At 35.5% G+C, this 17,251-nt stretch overlaps 2 protein-coding genes across 2 annotated transcripts; both read right to left on the minus strand.

Moving 5' to 3' along the window:
* Nucleotides 1-4,173: 4,173 nt before the first annotated feature.
* Nucleotides 4,174-7,230, minus strand: LOC121981919. The gene is made up of 8 exons (XM_042534703.1): nt 7,085-7,230; nt 6,529-7,009; nt 6,369-6,455; nt 6,058-6,276; nt 5,585-5,749; nt 5,071-5,124; nt 4,848-4,994; nt 4,174-4,751 (listed from the first exon to the last, which is right to left on the minus strand). Exons 2-8 carry the CDS (start codon nt 6,745-6,747, stop codon nt 4,374-4,376), a joined length of 1,269 nt encoding a protein of 422 aa, XP_042390637.1. The 5' UTR covers nt 6,748-7,009; nt 7,085-7,230; the 3' UTR covers nt 4,174-4,373.
* Nucleotides 7,231-10,560: 3,330 nt separating this feature from the next.
* Nucleotides 10,561-16,804, minus strand: LOC121981920 (single myb histone 4-like). The gene is made up of 6 exons (XM_042534704.1): nt 16,495-16,804; nt 13,237-13,436; nt 12,267-12,351; nt 11,450-11,533; nt 10,908-11,190; nt 10,561-10,818 (listed from the first exon to the last, which is right to left on the minus strand). Exons 1-6 carry the CDS (start codon nt 16,642-16,644, stop codon nt 10,787-10,789), a joined length of 834 nt encoding a protein of 277 aa, XP_042390638.1. The 5' UTR covers nt 16,645-16,804; the 3' UTR covers nt 10,561-10,786.
* Between the last annotated feature and the right edge of the window lie 447 nt (nt 16,805-17,251).

Raw genomic sequence — 17,251 nt, forward strand, 5'->3', positions numbered from 1 at the left:
ATTAACTCCTTTCCATGGTAATCATAGGAATTATAAAAATTGCTTTTATCATTAACATTCACTCAATTTTCAATCTTTAATTGCTCCTTAACTCTTTGTCATAAACGGACGGTCAGTTACAAGTTAACTTTATAATTTATATTTCTTCATACAATTTGGGAGCAGTCTGTGAGAAAATATAATCATTTTTTTTACTGAAAAAGTCATAAACTTTATGATAAAATTTATCATTCACTCGTTTTTTTTTTGTTAAACTTCAAGTGAATTTCGTCTTTATTCATCAAATATCTAGTTAAATGATACCTTAGTTGAATTTGCATTGAACATGAACATTAATTTTTTTTCTTATGCTTACCATAGTATAATTAAACCGATATAAATAGAGATTTATCTAGTTTTCGTAGGAAAGAACTTGTTGTTAAATAAGTACTTTTTCACAAATAAATTTAAAATTATCAATCAAATTTAATATTATTGATCAAATTTAATTTTAATAGTAAAAAATTTAATATTATTGACCAAATTTAATTTTTATTAGCAAAAAATTTAAAATTATTGACAAATATAATTTTGATTAGTAAATAATTATGAATTTCGTCTTTATTCATCAAATATCTAGTTAAATAATACCTTAGCTGAATTTGCATTGAACATGAACATTATTTGATTAGTAAATAATTAAATACTATTGTTCAAACTTTAATAGGTAAAAATTAAAATTATTAATAAAATTTAATTTTGATCAGTAAATAATTATAATTACTAATTAAACTTCATTTTGGCATGTATTTTAACATATTTATCGGCTAAACTTATTTTGGATTGAAAAAATTTGCCCATAATCCTATTTTTCCGCTAGTGAGTAAAGTAGCCCGAGAACTCTTTTTAGATAGCAAGGACAATTATCTTTTAAAATTTAGTTGTTTTTTTCTATCATATTACAAAAAACTTATATCTCCCGGCATTATATATATATACTTTTTATTCATTTTTTTAGGTAAAATTTGAAGGATCATTTTTTTTTGTCCGAATGTAAAAGCAGCATTTTATAAAAATATTTTTAAAAATTAATTTGTAACTAATTTTGCTAAAATTATCATATTTCATATTTACATTTCAGTTTCTTTTTTGAAAAAATTAATTTTATTCTAAATTTACAAGTTTTACATCATTTTAATCTCTCTTATTTTTTAACATTATATTTTTCTAAATAATTATATTTTTATTTTTTAACCTGATAACTAGTATTTTTTTTTGTTAAATGCATATCACTATGTTTTCTATTATATACATATATACACCTACTATATTCTGATTTGCATATTAGATCAATTGGCCAACTCATCTATTTGATTTTATATTTAAAACCGACAAGACACTTGGGACTTTTGATATTTTACAAGCAAAAAAAAAAAACTCTTCTAATATTCTAAAAAAAATTGTTCCTTTAATTTCTATTCATTTTCTTTTTATTATCTCGATGAGATTGAGAAGCGGCCATCTTTCTACTGCCGCCCTATAGAAGACGACAAGAGAAATGATTCAAGCTCTCACCTTATTGGACCATGCAATGATTCATTAAAATGTGGATGAGCAACGCCAAATGGAATTCACCCCTGACCATCATCAATCTTGAATCCCCAAAAGTAAACATATCTGCGCGAGGAGTCTTTGGAAATTGAAGAAAAGATGGCAGCCGATCATTTTGCTAAAAGATTAAAAGAGCTACTGGAGAGAGACTGAGAAAAAGCTTCTTGGCTCCACTTTTTCCAGCACTAGTAGTCATTTATCACCTCAATCTCTCCACACTAACCGGTTAATTTCCAGGAATCGATCTACAGTAAATTCTTTTCGGACAATAATACAGGGAAGCCCAGACAAAGATGGCCACAATTTGCATGGAGTCGTTAATTTCATTTCCCTCCGAAAATCCAAGTGTGTGCATATCAAACTGCAAGTAATTGACGGGAAAGCAGGCAGTCATGTTGCCACCGGCTTTGGATAGAAAACAAAAGCTGCATGAGATACTGCAATAGAGGATTCAAAGAACCTTTTCTTTCTCAGGTACACGACTTCCATGGCTTTATGCAGAGAGGAAGAGGAGGAGGCGAAAGGGACCATATATGCACCGTCCGCCTGCATACGGATATGCTTTACACGACACGAGCAGCACTTCACGGATTGGCTCCTGCAGTATTTGCTGCAAAAGGGGAAAAGATAGCTGCAGTGTCCTGTTGGAGTATCTTTGAAACTGGATTACCATTTAGCAAAACTAACTAAGAGCAGTCTTAATTTGTAACCTCAGTCAATATCTTGTATGAGTCCTTGCAACTGAGTGGCGCATGCATTGATGAGTAGTGCGCATGGTCAAAAGCTAGATAGATCAGGTCTCCAGTACTTGTTGGGCTCCTTCGTCCAAACAGAGCAACAGAAATAGGATGGGGATGCGAAAGGAACTACTCAGCTATCATCAAATGGAAAGTGCCTGATCACTTTTTCCCTTGGTTGATTCTCTACCATTCAAACTGATCATAATCCTCCATGTCTTGGAGCAGTTCGTCACACATCATAATTTCTTTTGCTTTTTTTTTTCCTAACTAGCTAGATGACGGCTTCAGTTGTTTCCATGGCTACGGGATGTGTGCTTTTGTAAGAACGAATATTATTTACCGATGCTAGTTACAGTCACACTTCCTATGTCGAAAAAAACCTGCAAGTGAGCCCACAAAGATGCAAAAAGCGTAAAATGCTTTTGTATATTTCGACCGTGAAAATGAAAACGTTGATTTGCTTAAAGAGATAGATAGGAACCTAAAATAATAGCATATGGAAAAAGTGGAATAGCAGAAATGGAGATGGAAGGAGAAAATTGAGGTTATTGGCTTCTGTTTGCTGTTGTAGAGCCAGGCCAAGACAGTAATCAGAGGCTTAATCACAGTAGAAATCAGAGTCTCATGCTTCTATTAGAAAATTTCAAGTTTCGAGTATTTTAGTAGTCATTCGAGGGGACGAAAAAGGCTCCAATAAGCATTTGCTTTACTATTGTAGTTTCAAACAATCAAGTGACTCCATACATCAGAGTAAAAACAATGAAATTCGTTTCTTAAATCTGAATGTATGCCTATTTCAAATGACAAGAACTTCAAAGAGCCGGCTACTTCTAGCCTACATCACCCGCAATTAGAGTCAATTTTCGCAAATGTACTAGAGATGCAAGTGACCGAACAAACAAGATGAACCAAGTAGGTCAAATTAGCAGGAAGAGACAAATGGATCAAACATAGAATGAAACATTTATACCATTCTCAGTCTAGTTTTATTCCATTTCACCATGCCAAATGTGCCATTTGTGAAATATTTTTCATTAGAGTTGTAGAGGATACTAAAAACAATAATTAGAAGTAAGCTCTTAAAGAGAGTGAAAGATCTAAGTCAACAAATAACAAGTGAATAGATTTCTAATTCTAACAAGATACCTGGCTTTAAACAACTGCATAATGAAACACACACACGCACACAAAGAAAATAAATACTACATTACCTATGCTCTTTTCAAAAGAAATAAGGATAGTTCAGTGCAAATTCTTGTTTATGTGGAGTTTTGATTATAAATTTATTGTACACAGCATTATCCTATATTCAAGAAATTATTTCAATGATTTAAATTCCTAACCATTAGGTTACATGTTTTACCGTTTCCCTTTTATCTGTGCTCTTTTCAGATTTTTAATAATGGCAAGCCCAATAAAGTATTAAAGTGATTAGACATATCCAGCCTTTTGAACAATGAGAAAGGTTTTGATGAACTATGCTACTAAAATGTAGGCACCCTCAACAGAACACTAGTTGACCAAATTACATCCACTATTTACAAAAGTCTGCATAACCATTCTTCACGTTCTAGATTTTCTAGTAGGTATCTTCATTGGCATCAAGAAAGTATCCAACATGGTAGAACTGATGAAGCAAATGGTAGGCCTGCCGACGAACTAATCTACATACAAGATATTATCATTTAAATCAACCACTCATTAAAAGGAATTTTAAAAAGTTATGTGGCAGATTGCTCCGCGTAAATTCATCAATTTTCCAAATAAGTTTTAAAAAGATTCGTGTAGAGGCCAAACATGCATGCACAATATCACAGGATTAAGATTAAAACACCTTTAAAAGGATCGATCAAGAAGAATCAAATATACTGATCTCCGGCCGTTTAATTCCTTTTGCATTTACAAAACAGAGCCATCCAAAAATACGCTTCTATGAGCAAAACAAAAAAAAAAAAAGAATGAAAGGAAGAAAATTTTCCTTTTCCAAAAAAAACAAAAACAAAAAACAAAAAATACATTTCCATGTAGAATCAATCATCACCGTTAAGGGCACCTCACGTTCCTTCCTGGTCCTCCGTAGTAGAAATAATTCCCCCACACCCGGTTCACCCCTCCTTGTATACTGTAGCAGTTAGGGTGGTCAGCCAAGAGCCTGAGGTTGGCCAAGGGGATCAAGCTGTTGTCCCAGTCAACCAGTTGCAGGTTGCGGAAGTAAGCAGCTCTCCGGAAGCCTTCTTCCGCGAAATGGCCGCTGCCCATCTGCGTCGACGTGTGGAAACCGGACGACTGCGTGTTCACAATCTCTCCTCCAAACTGCACCATGTTTGCATGCTCCGCCAGGTGACTGAACAAGAACGTCGGCCAGTACCCCACCAGCAATCCTGGCCCAAATTCTAGCCACCAATGCCCGTGCTTTGGATCCTGTAATATATTTTTATTTTTTCCCCATTAATTGTTCATTCAGTATTTGTAAACATTAAATTTAAAAGCAAATTTATCAGGAAAAAGAACAGTTACCTTCCATACAAGAAGATCAATGTCAAATTGGCCAGCGTTTAAGGCTGACGTTGGTGAAATAGCTGCTCCAATGGCTATCTTATTGTTTGTCTGAACAAAGCCTGAGCACAAGAGATTGTAGCAGCCCGTCTCCTGATATGCATCGGTCTGCATAACAAAAGATCTCAGAAGTTGTAATTATATCCCACTGTGTCAAGAACTGTGTTTGGTAGTAATTACTTACAGTCCAGTAAGTGAAAAATCTGGGTCTGCCATCTCCATATAGTTGAGGACTTACCTGAGAATTAATTAAATACATCAAAAATGAGAACATTAATCTATAAAATAAATAGCAAGTACAGGCAATGGTTGCATTTTTTTTTCTTCTAAAATTTCCCAAAGCATCAGCTCACTGTCTTTTTCTGGGGTAATCATATCTAAGTTTGGTCTGTGTGTGTCAGTGCATGGAAATAGATAGATTTGTTTTCCTTTAAACAAAGACGAGAACCAGATGATTAATAAATAATACATTGCTAACGAGGCCAGATGCTTTGGTCTAGAAAATTTTGAATCAAAAGAGGCTCTGTCTATTCATTGGTTGGATGAACTGGACTCACCTGTTTATCCAACCAATGAATGAATAGGGGACCAGGGATGATCCAGGGATTCTGGACCAGAGGATCCCTAAATACTAATTAAGCCGGTGAAAAACTGATGAGGAATTGAGAGTTAAATACTTGTTTCTTTGGGAACGTTACCTGCCATCCAGCTTCAATGGTGTTCAGATCATTGCCAAAGGAGCCAGAGATGACCCAGATCTGCGACAGGCTGAACTCGGAACCAATGGTCACTCTCGGTGCCCAGACACTGAGGCTAGCTTTTGCACCATAGTACTGATCTCCCATGGCGTAGCCAACAGCATGCTACAAATTAATGAGCATGAGGTAGTAGTAATGGATGTTAACATCAATACGAGGTTGACGGAGATATGCCTCGAAGGGACATGGAGATACGTTAATTAGCTCAAGACAGAATAGAGCACTTTTTGAGGCTCCATTTGGCGTGAAATGAATGTAAAAAATGCTATGATCTGGACTTCAATTAATACTTCTGTAGCTGCACATGATTTATCTCTGTTTTTTTTATATGTATAATCTATTTTCAGGAGCTTGGTTCAGTGTGACTAAAAATGGTTGCTTTAACTGAATGGAGCAGGATGAAGGAGAGGAACCTCATGGCCGCTGCTGGTTGAGTCCCGGCGCAGTCGTACACCCGCCGGCTTCCTTCCGAATAGCCGGAGTGAACTGGCTCTCAGAACATCTCCCGGCGTCGTCCTCCTTATCGGCACTGTGCCTTCAGGACATGACTCCCCTGAGATTGTCCATGCTTGCAGTTTCACATCATTTGCTGCACTACTCCTGTTGTAGCCTCTTGGTCTCTCAGGAGGATCCTGAAATTAGTCATCAATATACCAAAAATCCTAGTTTTCCTTTTCCTTTTCCCTTTTTTTTTTAAGGTTGAAACACAAACAAATAAACTTACCAGGGGCTTTTGTCCTCTGAGCTTGGGATGATCAAACGCCGGCTGGAGATGAGAAGGAACGCAGTCTATGACATCACCATCAGGACTCTGCATCCACCACGAAGAAACAAAATTAAGAGGAACACCGCAACATGTTCAGAGGAGAAGCAACAGGAACTGCCTTAATCATCTTCACAGCAGGCTTATTGACCCTCTTCAAATGCGCCGTAATCCACTGATTCCGCGTGCGGTTGACCGCCGGCACCGCCGCCGAGGGAACAGGACAGACAAATGCGAGGAGAAAACACCAAATGGTTATTAGGCTGCAACTAGAAGCCATGGCCGAGGATTTTGGAGCTGAGATCCTCCTCCTTCTAGAGATGTCTGTTTCTGGTGGCATCGGTGTGCTTGTCCTCTTCTTGTATCTTTCATTTGGCCCCTTCAATAAAAAAATTCTCCATCCCTTGGCTCTTTTCTAGTCACTCCCAGTACCAAATAGCACTAGCTCAAAAGCCGAGAAGCCTAAAACAACGAAACTAATACTTTCTTCATGTTTGATGTCTCCTGGCTTTATATTGTATGGCGTCCCCCATTCTGCCTCCCCCGCATCGACTATGTATTGTATCTTCTTCTGACAAGAGAACTTTTTGAGCACGAGCTAGCTGTTAAGAAACCAATCAATGATGCACATTAAGATGAAAGAAGAAAGATTTCAGGCTTTGTCAATAAGCATGCACCTTTTACTTTTCTTCTCTTCTTTTGATTTGAATTGTCGAATGCAATAATAGGGCCATGGCATTGTGGTTCCCGTCGAATGCATCTAGACTTTCTTTCCCGTCTCCCTAGATGTTCTTTGGCCTCTGAAACAATTTTAACCAACTGTAGTCACTGAGCTGTCCTTCGTACCGCACTAAACAAAACAATCTCAGAGAACCAGTGACCTGACATTTTGACTGTAAGATCATGGGCACGTTGGCAGCTGATGCACCAAATCAAAATGTTAGACCGGAGTCAAACCAGCTGGTTTCAAGTTCCATCAGTATTTCATAATTACCTAGAGGGTTGAATTGTTGCCTTGTAATTAATTCAATGAAACACATGGGTGAGGAATTGCCCTTTGCGAGATCAAACACACTGACTGTGTGCAGTGCATGCAAGCGGCAACGTATGGGTCCCTTCCCTTCCCTTCCCTTCCCTCTGCCATGCAACCATGTCTCCCACCTCTCTACCTGTTCCTCCACGACACACCCTTTGTTAATTAAACAAGCACTTATTCACACAGATGGGCCCAAAACTCCACTCATTTATGATCAATCAAAAGTTTGAATCGATTAAGATATCTCCTCCCTCGAGGCAGTGCTGTCCAGCAATAGATTCTATATGTTTGAGTATTTTTTCCTTTTTTAAGAAGAACTCCACTCGTTGTAAAGAAGCAAAGAGAGGCATGGGAAATTAATATACTGTTCAGGTTTCAGCATGTGTTATATACAGATTTATAAATGAGGTTTCAGTCTCTTGCCTCCTGTCTTCTTTGGGTTGGGTTAGTTTCTCCATTTACCAATACAGTAGCAATTGATGAGAAAGATTCTGATTTGATGAAGTATGAGCCAAATCGATAATATATATATTTATTGACGGTGTGCATATACCTATATAGTATTTTAGTCAACTGAATGTTTACTGAAGACAAATAATTCCCCGCTAATTATGGTAATTAATCAGTACTGAGATGGAGTTGGTGATAGTACGATAATGATACTGTGCACATGGGATTTTTTTATTTCTTAATCTTAATTGAATGCATCTAAGCAAAAGTTAATATCCCTTATCCAGTATCAGCTCCATAATAAGATATAGACTAGTAAATCACTAGGACATTTTACCTTAGTATAATAGTTCTTTGTATAAGGGAGATCAAGCATCCAACAAGATATAATTGATCTCAAGATCTATTAAAATAAATATCCATGTAGATACCAACTGTACTAATCGGTAGAGATAATCTTAATGTATCCTAAACTACATAATCCGTGGGATCATTGATCTTTTATCTTATCTTGATGAGGATGCACAAAGTGTATGCTAAACTACATAAACAAACAAGAAAATCAATGCGGATCCGGATTAGTTCAAGAGTAATTCAAACCCAATAGGATCAGCATTTTCAGCTCCAGGACTTGATCAACGCATTCGGATTGAGTCAGCCGACTTATAGTTGAACTCGGATTGAGTCAGCCAACTCATAGCCAAGCTCAAACGCGACAACACTTACAATGGCATGAAGGATAGGTACAATAGTCTCAGTTCTAGAAGGTCACACCTTGAAGAGGAAAGAGATATAACCTTTGGGAATCCAGTGATGACAAATAATTTCCCGCTAATTATGGTAATTAATTAATCACTGACATGGAGTTGGTGATCGTACGATAATGATAATGATGTTGTGCACATGGGATTATTGGATTTCTCAATATTAATGGTACGCGAATGAAGTATGAGATCATTGATCTTTTATCTTGAGGATGTAAAGTGTATTCTAAACTACAAAACAAACAAGCAATTCCATGATGTGGCGGAGACCATGCACGTGGCGGGCGATCAATGTGGATCCGGATCCGTTCGTGACGAATTCAAGTTCAGTCGGACCACCTTTTAATTTTGAGTTCAGCTCCAGTGAATCAGGTCTACGACTTGGTCAATCCACTCAGATCGAGTCAATCAACTTATGATTGAACTTGAATCGATTTAGTGACTCATGGCCGAGCTCAATCCGAGTAAGACCGAGCACATCCGATTTATGTCCAACCCTCCATTGCCCAAGCGTGACATGACAGTTACAAAGGCACGAAGGAACCCGACAATTACAAGAACACCGGTTCCAAAAAGATCACATCCTTAAGTGAAAGGAAAGAGATACAATCTTTGAGAATTTTGTATACCTTTTGACTCCCTATATAACGTAATGGAGGTAGCGTTGAAGGTACATGATATTTTACAACTTTCGTTTTGTCAACTATCTCCAACAAATTTTGACTTGAGCATCATAAGGGTCTTGCCAAGACACGCTTTGACCTCCTTTTTAATCCTTTGTTTTTTTTTCCAATCTTCTGGCATAGTTGCCATGAGCCTCTACCAGATAGAAGTTGATCCAATAGAGGCCAATCTTCCGAAAGAACTTGGACGTGGATACATCAAGGAGTCAATTCATCTCCTAATCTCGGCTCCGATCACTCCATAAAGACCATTTTTTCATAACCTTACTTTAGAAGTATGATTATATATGTTACAATGCATTCAGCTTTTTCTAAAAAGAAAAAGGAAAAAGAGTTTTTGTTCTTTTTCTTTCTATATATCTAATGAATTTAAAATTATATTTCTTTGTTGTTTGAAAAAAAAGTTCTAACATTTAAGCAGTACATCAACTGTTGATAGTGGAGGTTGGAGGCCAGTCTGCTGCACACTTTCGGTGGAACCTGGTGCAGAAAGCATTAACTATATCTACAGTGAGAGGAAAAAATTATCATGAGGAAAGCTCAGCTCAAAACTGGGTTCATTTTCATTATATGTATAGTTAGATTTTACTAATACGGTAGAAATTTTCATTATTAGTGTTTATGTCTGCATAATAATGTTTTTTGCTTTTCTAGATTCGCAAATTCTGTGGACATCTCGTGGAGTACTATGCATTTTTTATAATATTGACGCGAATGGTCCGACGCTGAATGCAACGAACTTGATACCATTTAATCTTTCCATCTTTTTTTTTTAACTTTTTGTTTTTTCTGGTAAAAGTAGAATAAATGGAACTTTGTGGACAGTGAGCTTCGTCGTAAAGTATGGTGGGAGCATAATGTACAAACATGTTCATGCCGGTCTTGATGATTCGCCTTTGGAAATGGAGGTGGAGCAGCACTGCCGCTGCAGGAAATTCCAGGCCTTCGAGCTCACAGGTCTAGAAAGAAGAGGCGTGAATTATAAGAGAAGCATCAGATAGTGGCGAGCACACAGCTATGATTCGATAAGACAAAGCCAATGGTGTGAGAGTGGAACCCATACAGGCAAAATCATATTTCTATTTAGATTTGTTTATGAATCACCAAATTCATGACTCGAACGAATACCATTTTTGCACACCAAGGCAAGTTGCCATCATGCAGGCAGATGGTGAACTCAAAGAACATCCCAAATCAATGTAACTTGGCTCAAACTAGGATTTGAAATTTTTTGTTTCACCCCGTGCAGCTCTAGTGAAAATTGGATGAACAAGTTCGTGTATATACAATGAGCAGTCCAGCATTCATGTTTATTTACTAGTTACAATTTAAAACAATAGCCATAGCTTGCAGCTTTCAGCTTTCAAGCTACACTACAACAGAGCAGTTCAATAGCCAATGATCCCTGGCGAACTGGGAGATACCGTCCTTTTTCACTCATGTTGGTTAAGAAATTGTGACGATCTCACCTCTTGAACCTGTAGCATCAAATGATCAATTGGGCATTTAGTACAAAAGGAAACCGGAGGAAAACACAATTAATGAAATATAAATTATATAAAGTTACATCTCTGGAAGATCTCTTTAGCTAGTAGCAATAGTGCATCAGTCTCTTCAGCCATCTGTGCGATCTTCTCTGCCTCCTTGACAGCTTCGGAAGCTAAAAATGATTTGGCTTCAGAATCTGCTATTTTATAAGCGGCAGTTATTGCAGCTTCCTCTATAAGGTCCATGGATTTCGATGAACTGGAATTCAGAGGTACCCTAGAACGATTTACTTGGTCTTTTGGTTTGGGAATAGGAGTTTTTGTTGCAAATGATGAATCTTTCAGCCTGTATCCGTTTTGAATCTATGACATGAGAAACCGACAAATAACAAAGATCATTTGTACTAGAACAAAAGCAGTATTTCTTTGTTTTATCCAAAAAATCTAAGAAATAAGTTCTCATTCTAATAGACCTAACAACTAGTAAATGCTACATACGAAAAAAGTAATGCATGCCACTTAAACATTTGCTTCATGATACTGACTTTGTTGTTGCAGACATTCAATAGAAAACGTTGGGAGGTTCATCAACCATTTGAGGGTGAGGTTAAAGAAGTGTTACCCTTTCTATTTTGTTCTGTGCGACAAGCCGTCTTAACTTGGAACTAAGCACCCTACGGAAGTTTTGTGCCACTTCTTGTCTTTGCTGCATAAAAAAACGTAGGAATCAACAATCCTTCACTATTGCAAAAATTATATATGGTCAAAGATACAAGCCTACAGGGGATACTAGTGTCAAAAGATTCCATAATAGTATAATACACAACTTTAGTGGAGTAACTTTTAGCAAACATGATCTGATATTCCTCAGTGGTTTCACATAATGCAAGGATTAATTGAAAAACATCCCAAAATGTCAGGAGAACTATTGGATAAGAAATCTTATTTAACACCATATTTTAGTTTACTGTGCTTGGAACAACACCAGAAGCCAAAAAAAGAACATTACCAACAAGTTAACAACAAAGACACCAAATATGAAGTTGAGATCAACGAGACGAAAGCAAAGGAAAGATAAACATAGAAAAACTTGCAATGCCCACATTTAAACATCGATGCAAAACTACACAATGTCTCCTCATTTAGATTTGCTTCAATAAATTTCATAGTTAGGTAGGGCCAAATATTCTCTACACAGATGATGATATAGAGATTAAAATATTTATTAAAAACTAACCATGTAAATCAAAATGCCACTTAACATATGAAATCCTAAGCATACTTCGAAATGCAATTGGCATATCTAAAATTCCGACCATGACAAAAATGGATTAAGAGCATGGATCTTCCAGTCTTGGAAAACCAAAAATAGAAAAGGGACATTTTTTTTTTCAGTTTAACCAAATTCATCCAAGACAACCAAGATTCTAACCACAAACCTCTATAAAATTGAAGATAGCACCAATTTCCACTCCGTTCGGTTCTTGCATTGAAGTAATTGCTTCAATTATTAAAGCAGCGTATCTGACAAACAACAAACAAATGATTGATATAAGAAAAATCTTCTATAAAAGAGACAAAGTGCGGAGAGTTCATAATTAATATCGCATAAGCAGAATGAGAAAAGAAGACAATTAACATTCATGAATCATCGTAAGCTCACAAAAGTCATCCAAATTCAGATTCATCCAAAACAGAATTGGAAATCAGGAAAGAAGGTAGAACATAGAAGTTATTCATCCTAAAATATCAACAAAAAATCAGTTAGAAATAGACTATGTTAATCAGATTTGACACGAGTAAACAATGTGAGAGTGGTTTGTTCCACACCACCCAACTATTTTAGACATTTTTTTTTACATATGATCAATAGGATGTTAGGTTGGATGTGTAGGGAGATGGTAGTTGAAGAGTCCAAAAAACAGATATCCTACACATTTCCTCCATGCCAAAAAAAAAAAAATCAAAGAAGAAAATACAACAGGATAAAATTATATCCATATTTGTGAATTTGATTAAGCAGCAGCACTTAGGCAGATCTAAGATATCTTATCTCAGAAATGAGTTATCAAAATTGAAGCATCACCATGCTACGTATTATTTCGCATCATTTCAATGGCAGGTTAAAACATGGCCCCTCTATATTATATACTAATTCAAGCATATCAAACAAAGCTTCTTCTCAATCAAGATAAACCATTATATTGCTGTATAGAATTTTATAGCTTATGACAATGTGCAAGCCTCATACTCTAAAGTAATTTTTTAGATTGAAAAAATAATCCAGGAAGAAATACTAGATCATGGAGGAAAAACAATTTAGACACAAGAGAAACAAAATTGTAATGGAATATTCAAAAGGATAACAGTAGAACAAAACTATTGTCAACCAAAGATCATGTTCTGTACCGAGGGGGAACTTTTCCATCCTCTGAGTTTTTTGTAGCATCTGCAGTTGTAGGTGCTGCATCTTTATGTGGGAAGGGAGCAGGAGTGACGCTTGGGGAGTTGGATACTGGAATGCATGGAACGTCCTTTGGCTTTGGTGTTCTCATCTTCTCCCTAGAACCTTGGCCACTGGCACTAATGCTCATATTCCTCCATTTGTCCTAATTACATATCTAGTTAGTCAAATATAACTTATACTACAATGATATATGGGAAAATCTAAAAACATATCATACATAAAAGAAGTACATGTAAAATGGTTTGATGAAATAGTTATCTTTCTTCCAAAAGATAAAAAAGTACATGCAAAAATGAAAAGTTTATAAGATGATAAACTTATACTTGATTACAAATTTATCAAGGTAAGCTAAATGCACACATATAAGAAAATTTTGTCAGTACAAATGTTATGACTGTAGCAAGCACACGAGGATAGGAAAAGCACCCCAACTATTGTGATTCCATTCCATGAATGAAAGGATTGAAAATTTATCCTTGATCACAACTTCACTAGAACAAACTAGATTCACCCATGGAAGGAAAATCAATCAGTACAATTGAACACTTTCGCAATTGCAAGAAGTGCGAGAGGAAAGGAAAAGGACTTGAACTAATATGACACACAAGAGGTATGGATTTGATGCAGGAACAATTGAACAGTTTTAATCTTTTTATTATTTTTATCGAGTTTGGTTTTTAAGGTATTTTTGATGATTTCTAACTTTTATATTTTTGGATTTTGAGTCCGTTTAAAATATTTTGAATTTTTAATATGTTTACAATTTTTCCTTTCAGTCAATATTGCTTTCCTTTCTTTGCGTCTTAAGGTTTGGAGTTTATATAAACAATTGTTTGGGTTGATGTAAGGAAGTTTTTTATTATTTGAATTTGCGGCCGCATACGTTAAGTTTGGTTGCTGCAAAATCTACAAGGTTTAGAAGATCGCTTCCAGTATTCGTGTGCGAATCAACGGAACTGATAATTATCCATTGCATCAGTTGGTATCAGAGCAAGGTAGATCTTGTGGAGTTAGTCATCGTCTCCTTCTTCAAGAAGGACGAGTTTTGTTTTTCTATTTCCTGGTATTCGTGCGTGAATCAATAAGGTTTAGAAGATTGCTTCCGATATTCATACGTGAATCAACGAATTCAATAGCTTTCATCACACCAAGAAGACCACAATGGTGATGATATGTCAAGCAATTTGAGGGCGAATTTTCTCCACTATGGGGAAAATGATGCGGGAACAAAAGAACAATTTTAATCTTTTTATTATTTTTATCAACTTTGGTATTTAGGGTATTTTTGATAATTTATGTCTTTTATATTTTTGAATTTTGAGTCCATTTAGAATATTTTAGATTTTTAGTCTTCAGGTTTGGAGGGTTGATGTAAGAGAGTTTTTGATTATTAAGAATTTGCGACCACGCCGTTTCTTTCCAAACGTCGAGTTTGGTTGCCTATCTCCGGGCATTCTGCGGAATCAACAGGATTTAGATGATCGCTTCCGGTATCCATGCACGAATCAATGGAATTGATAGTTATCCGTTGTGTCAGGATATAACATATATCTAGGAAATATAAACAATAACCGTCATCTTAGAGATCACAGTTACCTCAGTATTGTTCAAACCATAGTTGGCAAAATTGTCCGATAAAGATACAAATCATTTGAGTTGGATCAGTATCAGCAACAGACAATTTAATTTTTTCTGACAAATCAAGATTTTTACAAAGATTGGAGAGAAGTTCAGGAAAAAAAAAATCAATGAAGGTAGCCAACTATTAGATTACAATATAAAATTGATGGAATTCACTGAAATTTCATCAAATACTGAGTGAAAATGAATGAAAATAAGTTAAAATTTGATCAAATTGAGGTAACTTTTTTTTTTAAAAAAAGACCCATCTAGCCTTCCTTTTAATCCTAACTTGATTCTTAGATAACTCGCATGGGAAGGAAAGAGAGTCTCCTTATCCCTCTAAAATTTATTGACCAACTCGACATTCGTTGCAAGATCAAAGATTACAAGTGTTCACCCTTGTCATGACTCGTTAGTGTTAATGTCTCATTCATCTTTTACCTTATTCAATATTATTAAGCAGGGTCACTGTGGACTGAGAGAGAGGTTATTAGGGACTGAGAGAATACAATAGTCTCAATCGTCAATAACAATCATGAATCACATTTCCTCCAACTATAACGTAGGTAGTGACTCAATTAGTACTTATGGTATTAAATATTAAATAGTACTCTTTTAGAAAAAAAATATATAGATAGTGTTATTTGGTAACCTATACTAAAATATGAATTTATTGCCGGTTATAATCTATTTTTATTATTTACTAATATCTATACAAATAAATGTGACATTATTTGTATATTGTATTATTAATAATTGAACATATAATGACATAAAATAGATATTCTTTTTAAGATTTTAGAACATCTATTGTAATCTCATATGAAATTATTTTTATATTTATCTTATTTTTTAATTTTCTGATTCCGATTTCACCACAATCTGACAAACGGTTCCTAGGCAATCTAAAGTTCAGACTAATATTGTTATTCAAACATTATGCCCAGTGACACATTTGATTGAAAACCAAGGAACTCCTAAAACAAGTCTATAGTGTAGAATTTAGTTTTACGTTTTATTTAAGGTTTTCCTTCATGGTTCATGTCTTAGAGCAAAGTGCAGAGAAGGACAAAATTTATTGGACAAAATTAGTTTCTGTGTCCTAATTTTCTCTATTTTTTATCATCAAGTATATAGCTAAAGGTCTGATCACCAAAACATTGTAAATCTACAAGGTCAAATCATCAAGGTATCCAAAATATATTTGAAGACGTTTTAAATATCCATTAGCAATACTCGAAAGAAACAATAACGGTAGAAAGATAACAAATAGCGAGACCAAAATATCTCTGGAATAAAGCCTGATTTTTTGGATGAATAAACCTATAGAAAAGCCGAACTTACAAATATATTGATAAAAAAAGATGTTGAATCCTAAACACTGAAAACATATTCTTTGCTAACTGTAGTGATTTTTCACTCTGCATTACCTATTTCTGCTCGAGAATCAGACAAAAAAGATCAAAAAACCATCAACAAGCACTATACCAAGAAACTTACATACAATGGAGAAAAGAAATCAAGACAAACCAGCAAAGCCGAAAACCAACTATATAGCCAAGAAAGTTGAAGCAGACCTTGAGGTCGATGTTCGATCGGGTGGACAGGCAGTGGCTGAACTCGGGATCCTTTTGGATGGTCCTCCATTTCCCGGCACCGTGTTTGTCCACGCCAGCTCGCAGCGCCTCCTCCTCCTCCGAGGTCCACTTCTGCTTCGGGGCTCCCATGGCTATGCTTAGTCTTTCACCACCTCAAAGCGTACTTCGATGACTCGTCAATGTTCTCTCTGCAACAACCCTAATTCTCCTCTTACTCTTCTTCCTCCTCACGATTAGGGCAGGACTGCAGGACATCACCAAGACGAAGAGGGCTCTCAAGCCGAACCCACGTGTTTATAAGGGTGCAAAATTCGGTTTAATTCGGTCGGTCAATTTGAAATTTTATTTTTTTTTAAAAAAGTATCGATTATTTTAATTTAGTTATGAATTTTTAAAATAATTAAATTGATTAATTTTATTTAAATACAAAATAAAAATATTAAGATTTTTTTATAAAAAATATTAAAGTGATTAATTTTTATAAAATTTTTAATAGTTTTTATTTTTTAATCGAATTAACTAAATTTTTATTAGTTTGGTTTGTTAGACTTTAATAATAAAAATTGATCGCTTCGTTGATCTAAAAATAATTAATTAGTTAAAAAACTTATTGAATTAAATTTCTAAATTAATTCCCTTTGATCCGTTATTTCTATCTTTTCGATTGGCATTGCTACAAGCAATAACTCGAAACACGAAACTTGGAAAGCGTTTAAAGTTTGCTCCAGGATTTCAT

Source organism: Zingiber officinale, chromosome 5A (genome assembly GCF_018446385.1).
Source record: "Zingiber officinale cultivar Zhangliang chromosome 5A, Zo_v1.1, whole genome shotgun sequence".
Lineage (NCBI taxonomy): Eukaryota > Viridiplantae > Streptophyta > Magnoliopsida > Zingiberales > Zingiberaceae > Zingiber > Zingiber officinale.